Here is a 7626-nt window from a genome sequence, read left to right on the forward strand (position 1 = left end):
TTATACAAACCAGGTTAATCAAATCAACAAACTCATTTCATATCCTATGTAATGCAAACGTTATAACTGGAAACTGCAAAAAAAACTCATTATATTTATACCTTATCATAAATACATTTTCCTGTTTCTTTCAGTACATCAAATTATAACATTGGGAAACAAAATTATATCTTAATGTGTTTTGGGTTGTTCAGTATTGATATCTCATCATTTTGCAAATAAATATCCTCAAACGGCAAAAGAATAAATTGGAGCTTTTCTGTTACTTTATCCAGAGTGTTTATTTTGGTATTTTGAAATACAATGTCACCCCTCCCCCCCTCCGATTTTTATTTTTTTATCTTTCATTTGTACAAAACTGATCAAAACAAATATGTGCACAGATGAAAACACGGTGCCCAGCATATAAAATGAATTTCTCATCAATAAAATGGTGCAAAAAAAACAAAAACAAACATAATGTCCCTGCACATATAAAAATAAATTAATACTTTGTGTGTCCAGTCACTGCCAACCTTATTTTTTTTTTGTCTGGTCCTAAAGATCTACACACACAAACTGAGGCTTCATTGGCTTTCCTTCACACCAGCGCGGCCAATCACAATCACATATGTACACATCAACGGCCAATGAGAAAGGTTCTATGTACACTTAACGAGGTAAAAACTGTGCCACTGAATGTCCCCTGACACGTTTCCACCCACCGATCCCACCCAAACAAACCGCTCTGTACAACCACACCCCCTCGTCCCTATCAGCCAGCTATCAAGTAACTTCTAGCTTTCAAACACAAGACACAGAAGAATCATTAAAAAGAGTTTACAGCAACATCTGACTGTACGAAGAAAATAACAAACAGAAGACAAAACTTTACACAGTAGTACAAAATGATGTTTAACTGCAACACCAGCGGGCTTTTAAAATATTTCATCTTACGCCCATTACACAAACAAACTCCAAATAAATAAAAAGCACAATTCAAGTTGGCTTTGATAGAAGAGAATGCAGCAGAATCATCATCGTTCCTGGTTTCATTAAAAAGAGTGTTTCTGTCATCTGTTGCGAAGCTACGCAGCTTAATCGGACAGGGTTTTTGAAGATTTGGGCTGAGTGACAGGGAAATAGGTAAAAAAGAAAAAAGGGGGGAAATAACTCCCGCCTTGGCCTCAGGCACTTGGGCTTTGACCCTGAATGGCCAGTCCTGACTGCTGAGGGGTCGTGAGGCGGCCGCTGACGTCGGCCTCATATTTTAGGTCCTGATAGGCTGGTTCTGCTTGAGAGGTAGGTGCAGCGGGGGGCTCAATCAGGGGGATGAAATGTGACGACTCTCCATGTGCTGACAACAAACTCGATCGTTTCTTTGCAAGCGTGTGCTGTGTGGATTGATGCATCCCTCTTGAACATTCAACTTGCTATATTTCTCTTTTCTTCCATTTCAATTCCCTGAGTGAGCCCCCTGTTTCTGGGCCAGAGAGGAGACAGTGTAAAGCAAGGCTTCTGTGGTGACCATACAAGACTTGGCTCACTGACATTAATGGATCTACACAGACGGAGGGAGACCCACGGGGAGAGAGAGGCAGTGGCAAGAACATATAGGATTTCTTTTCTTTTTTCCCCCAGGAGCCTTTCACCAAATATTCCCCAAGGGACTTGCTGTGAGACAGATGTCAAACATTCACCTGCTACTGTTAAGTCTTTGTAGTAGGAACTTGTAGTTTTTTTTTTGTTTGAAATATTAATGTATTTCTGCTTTCTTTCTTTTCGTATATTTGTAGTTCTGTGTGTGCTAGCTTGTGTGCTGAGTGCACGACTCTGGTGAGCTGAGGCCCCTGAGAGTGAAATAGTAGTGACACCACACGGGAGAAACGAGAGAAAGAAACAACGAAAAGTGAAGAAAATGTTAAGAGAAATAATTCAAGGAAATGTTCCGTGGAAGCACATCCCACACCTCACCTGTTGAGGAGAGAACAAAAATCACCCTGTGCTCTGGTCACACTTATAACACAAACTAGCTATCAGTGATATCAAATGAAAATCATCATCACAGCAGTGAAAATAAGAACCTGAAGCAGCGCTACAGCTACGAACTAAGAAATCTAAGACTGGATGGAAATAAATAAAACAAAATTACACAAAATCTATGTGTAAAAACCTGACCAAAGTTGCAAAAAGAATGAGTTGGTGATGGAAAAAGACAAAAACAAAGAAGCAATTCTTGCTTTTGTCTTCTGTAATCAATCACCACAGTGTGTGTTAACTTGTTAGCACAGACTGTTCTAAAGAATTATCTACCCAGTAGCAGAATTTTCTGCCAGTGTCCTTGTCACCGAAAAACAAAGTTGACCAACAGGCTTATCCCCCCCCCAAAAAACTCTGCATATTTGTTTAAAAGAAAAAAATGACAGAACATCTGCCGTCATGTCTTTTCCTGCCCTGCAATGCCCACGGCTTTTTCAGCGAGCCGCGGCTTCTGCATCCCCGAAGCGTGCGTGTCAGTGTGTGCGTGCTGCATCGCCAGGAAGGGGTTGGACGTGATGGCGCCTTGGCTCTGGTTCTGGCCGCCGTGCAGTAGGTTGTTGATGGGAACCTGAGCGGAGGAGAGCGGCATGGAGGGAATCTGCGTAGAGGAGGAGAAGGTCTGCAGCTGCTGGAGTTCCTGCTGCTGCTGCATCAGTTGGTAGAGCAGCACCTGCTGCTGCTCCTGGGGGGAAGAAAGCGATGCAGGAGGCGAAAGAAAAAGAAGGACAGGCGGGAAGAGATGGAGTGGTAGAGATGGGATGAGGTCAAGGGAAAAGTGTGAAGGAGGACAGCAAAGAGAGATGGAGAAGAGAAGGAGAGGAGACAGGTGGGGTGAAGAGGAGGAGGAGAAAAAAAGAAAAATTACTAAGCTTGGAGATTTAGGTCATTGTCCTAAAAAAAGAGTGTAGCTCACAGTGCGTGTGCGTGTGTGTGCGTGTGTGTGCTGTACCGCTGAAGGCTGCGAGGACAGCAGCTGCTGGAGATGATGCTGCTGGAGGAGGAGTCTGTGATGCTCCGACAACAGACCGAGCTGTGCAGCACTGACACAAAAAAACAACTCAGTCAGACGACAACAATAAACTCACTGTATACACACTATTGCATTCTAACAATAGAATACTTATTGAAAAATGATACACTGCTATTGCAATATTATTAATTCCACATCGAAATCGATTACATTTTCAAAATTACAAGAAAAGCAAGGACTTTCCAACAGGTCTCTGTCCGACGTAAAGACCTGAGCTGACTTTTTTCTCACCTCTTCTAACTAGTTGTCGAGCTGCTAGAATCCAACACGCAAGCAAAAGGAAACCCAGAGGAAGAGAGAGGAGCCCATAAAGTTCACATACAAACATCTTTAAAAAGAATAGAGAGATGAAGCTGCCAGCTGACCAAATGATCCTGGTGTTTTCGTTTTTTTGGTGTGGATGTGAAGAGATGCGGCAGAGCCGGACAGCTCAGATGTAAACCTACAACAGGAGCATGTTTGTAGATCCATGGACTATAGACTGATTTGTGAGGACAAGCCATGTTGCTTGACATGTTCTGATACTGACATCGGTAATGCCTCAGAAACTGCAGAAAGGTGGGAAATCAGCGAGTACGCAAATCTATGTACTGATCCGATGCCATATCTTTTTAGTACTTTTTTTCTCCAGGAAATCCTTTCTGCTTCAAAACAGCAGTTGTTCTGTACCGCCTCTGGCAAGTGCTGATTTTACAGCGGTGAAGATTAAGTGATTTCTTATAGTGTAGCATTAGCCAGCGAGCTAAGAGCAATTTGGGTAAAACACAGACACGTAGGAGGGAAGGCAATCATCACCCCCATACAGAGATACAGCTGTTAAAATATGTGATACAAGATGTTCTTTATCAAATGCACGGGTCTGGGATCAGTACGTGGTATAAGCCTATTTTCAAAGACCAGGTATCAGTATTGGGAAAGAGGAAAAGGTATTGCCTGCAATGATTTTGAGAATGCCCATAAGACCGCATTTTGCAGTTCATGTTATGACTTTTGTTTAAGTGGTCCAGTCTGATCTAGCTTCATTTTATCTGATCTGACACCATACACCCGTTCTCACACGTACTTGTTATTGATCGGCAACGTGATGCCCGTAGCTGCTCCACTTGTGTGCTGGTGAGGACTGCCGGTGCCCGCCTGTGTCTGAATGACCCCGTTCAGCGCCCCGACGATTCCCCCAATGCCCAGAGCGCTGCCTGTGCCGAGTGCACCCATCAGCCCCGCTACTCCGCCATGCCCGGCCGGGTTTGCCCCCACAGCAGAGACTCCATTGAGCTGAGGCTGGGGCGGGCTCTGGGAGACGGAGGGAGGCGTGGAGAGGGAGGAGGTGGAGCCACTACTGCTGTGGCCTCCACAAGACGTACTGTCCTGAGAGAAGATAGCGAGGTCAACAGCTTTAATGACAAATCCTCCACTCATCATGGTTTTATCACGTTGATGATGATGCACTATGTTTATCCTCAACATAAACTAGACTGACTGACTCGTACATGTTTATCTGTAAGTGTTCTGTCTCTTGTTGGTCTTTTACCTGAGCAGCAACAGGTAGTGATGAGTCGGTGCCTCCAAGCTGGGCTCCTTTCATATCTGCAACACAAATCAACACAGATTTAGATTATTTTTGTCTTTGTATTTTCAACAAGGAGGTCTGGCCCCTTTCGACAAGACATTTAAACTAACATTAAACGCAAAATTGTGTATGTCTGTGTGCTTTTTTTTGTTTTAGTGCAGATCCTGTCAATAACCAAAGGTTTGCAGTAAGGTCTGATCATGTATCCATGTGTTCATTATCATGATGCTTTTTTCCCCCAGCGCCTGCGGATTATTATACCAGCCGTATTTATTTCACTACAAAGGGTTGCTTGAGTCGTGAGTGTGCACGTACCAGAGCAGGCTGTGGTGGGAGTGAAAGGCACTGATAGCTGAGCGCTGAGAAGCTGCAGTCTCTCTTTCTTCATAGTCAGAGTTTTGATCTGCTCCTCCAACCTCCGGTTCTCCTCCTGAAGCTGGTGGAGCGACTTCAACATCCCCACCACTGAAAGAGAGAAAGAGGATAAAGATGTGAATAAGAAAACTGACTCTTCAGTGTTGTGTAGTGGCAGCAGCAATGTATTCAACGTTCCTGTATGAGAAAAAAGCCTTGAAATTTACACCAATTAAAAATTAAAAATAAACCCCATAACTGTCTTTAGTTAAACAGCTTTTCAAACTTTTACCTACGTTATGAAAAGAATGTGTTATACTTCTGGGATGGAGCAGTAAGTATTGGGGTAACCTTTTACAAGTAAGAAAAACACCAGACTTTCTAAAAAAAAGCCCCCTGGTGAAACTGGGCAACTCTGCTCAGCCTCCACACAGCTCTGCTCACAGACCCAGTGACTGAATAGACAGATATACTCTACATGGGGGGTCAGAGTTGAACATCAGCTACAGAGCAGTGACCCTGGTGCCTGTACAGACTCCGCGCAGTGCTCAAGGACAACTCCAGTCAGGAGGAGGATGTGCAGACACAGGAACTTCAACCTGAATAGTCCAGATTGAAGGAAGACCTTTCAAACAACTAGGCTGCAACTACTGATCCCTCAAGGGATGTACAGATGGGGAGATAACTGATGGAGATCAACAGACACTAACAGACAACATGGAGACAGAAAGAGAAAGGACTGAGAATCAGAGAGGCAACAGGGGATTGGGAAGGCGCCCACTGTGTGTGTGGGCAAGGGATCAAACCTCTGTACAATCTGCTATGACAGAGAAGACAGTGTCAAAAATGGAAAGATGCCACTGAATAGTTACTCTTATTCTTAATCACATAGTGCTTCCTTTTGATAAAGAAATTGAATCAAAATTCTTCTTAATTTGACTAATTTTCGACATTTTGTATTTAGCTTAAAAAAAACTTATATTTTTAAGATTAAGGGAAGCTGTCTACATTTTTACTATCTGATTCAACACCAGATCGACAGTTTATTTGTATCTACAATAGTTTTGGAGATATATACAAATGATGCAGATTTTAAGGGAACTGTTGGGCCTTGATGTAGGTCAGCACTCTACTGAGTGCCATTCTAGAGATTTTTTTATATATTGTTTATTTCTCTGAGTTCATGACAAAACAATGTTTTCGGATCAGAGCCCCAACAAAAGGTACCCAGCCCTGTGTGTGTATGTGAGTGCATTGTATATGTGGGATCTATCCGCTCACCGTCTCCTTGCCCTCCCTGCTGCAGCAGGAAGCTCTGCCCTTCGTTCCACTGCCGCTCCAGGAGCTGCTCTATGCTGGTGGCCACTGGGAGCGGCGTCTCCCCACCCGCCTCCCCCCCGCCCCTAGCAACCCCAGACCCGGCCCCGGCAACGACCCCGAGGAGTCATAGCGGATCTGCAGGCCACCAATGGGAGAGCTGAATGGAGGAAGAGAGAGAGAGAGCATGGATAGAAAAGGAGAGATAGAGAGGTCAATAGGGAGATTAACGACCCAACATAAACGTCAGACAAACATAGACACTGCTGGCTATAAAACTACATCAATTTGTTGTTACAGTGGTCCTTAATGAAAAGGGGCCAGGCTTTCCCTCTGTGTGTGTGCGAGCAAGCGAGTGAGAAAGACGTGGAGGGAGAGAGAAAGAGGACATGCAAGAGGGCGAGAGACAGAAAAGGGGAAGTGGACTGTCTGGGTGCGATAAATCTTGGTGTGTGTTTGTGTGTTCTGAGTCAATCTGTTGAGTGTGAAAGAGGAGAAATGAGGGACAGCAGGAGAGGGAAGAGAGAACAGAGTGAAGGGTTCACAATGTGGAGGAAGATCTAAAAACAGCAGTGGCCGTGATGACACTTGGAATTTTTCTATATAAAAATGTAAAAAAACAGCTTTTAAGTGTCAATATCATAGTATTATTTAAAAAAAGTGTCACACCTATAGCAAACATTTTGATATATTAACTTTTACATTCAAGTGTTTTGAGTAAGAAAATAATCTAATTGTCACAAACTATGTAGATAATAGCAAATTAAAGAAAAAAACATATATTACTCTATTCTCTTTTCAAATTTAAAGACAGCCATACCTACAGGAATATGTTGTCCAAAATTCAAGACATAAAATAACAGAGATACAGTGTTCATGATATAAATGTCACCAACCTCATCAAGGGAAATTATCCATCCCACAAAGTAGAAGAAACAAACACAAATGGATCTGTCTCATCAATATTCCCATTCTGAGGGCTCCATGCAAATATTCCCAGATGGAGAAGAAGCAGAAAATCACTGGACTGTCCTTCCATGTGTGATTACATCGAGAGGAAAAAAGATCTAAGTGGAGTTGAAGGATGGTTACCACCTTCAAAAACACACCTGTAAGAGAGCGAGGATTGCCTGTAGGGGTAAGAGCGAAAGGCAGAGTGTGCATGTGTGTGTGTGTGTGGGTGTGTGTGAAGAGTGAGACGAAGAGAGGGGAGACGGCGGGCCGGCGAAGGGAAACGCAGAGAGGGGGATGGGTGACGGAGGGGAGCCAGAGAGGAATGTAAAAACGGGGTGGGATTTGGGTGGTGGGGGATCTCTGTGTGTGATAGAGAGCATGTACT

The 7626-nt window shown here is 43.6% G+C and overlaps 1 protein-coding gene across 1 annotated transcript in view; it reads right to left on the reverse strand.

Moving 5' to 3' along the window:
* Positions 1 to 246: 246 nt before the first annotated feature.
* The window catches only part of mllt10 (MLLT10 histone lysine methyltransferase DOT1L cofactor), a 38441-nt gene continuing 31061 nt past the window's right edge, over positions 247 to 7626 (reverse strand). Inside the window, exons 14-19 of the mRNA XM_062380013.1 lie at positions 6252 to 6373; positions 4932 to 5081; positions 4578 to 4633; positions 4113 to 4414; positions 2969 to 3059; positions 247 to 2701 (exon numbers count right to left, since the gene is read on the reverse strand). Of these exons, the coding sequence (XP_062235997.1) occupies positions 2417 to 2701; positions 2969 to 3059; positions 4113 to 4414; positions 4578 to 4633; positions 4932 to 5081; positions 6252 to 6373 (1006 nt within the window). The 3' untranslated portion in view covers positions 247 to 2416. The remainder of the gene's footprint in view (positions 2702 to 2968; positions 3060 to 4112; positions 4415 to 4577; positions 4634 to 4931; positions 5082 to 6251; positions 6374 to 7626) is intronic.

This window comes from Platichthys flesus, chromosome 21 (genome assembly GCF_949316205.1).
Source record: "Platichthys flesus chromosome 21, fPlaFle2.1, whole genome shotgun sequence".
Taxonomy (NCBI): Eukaryota; Metazoa; Chordata; class Actinopteri; order Pleuronectiformes; family Pleuronectidae; genus Platichthys; species Platichthys flesus.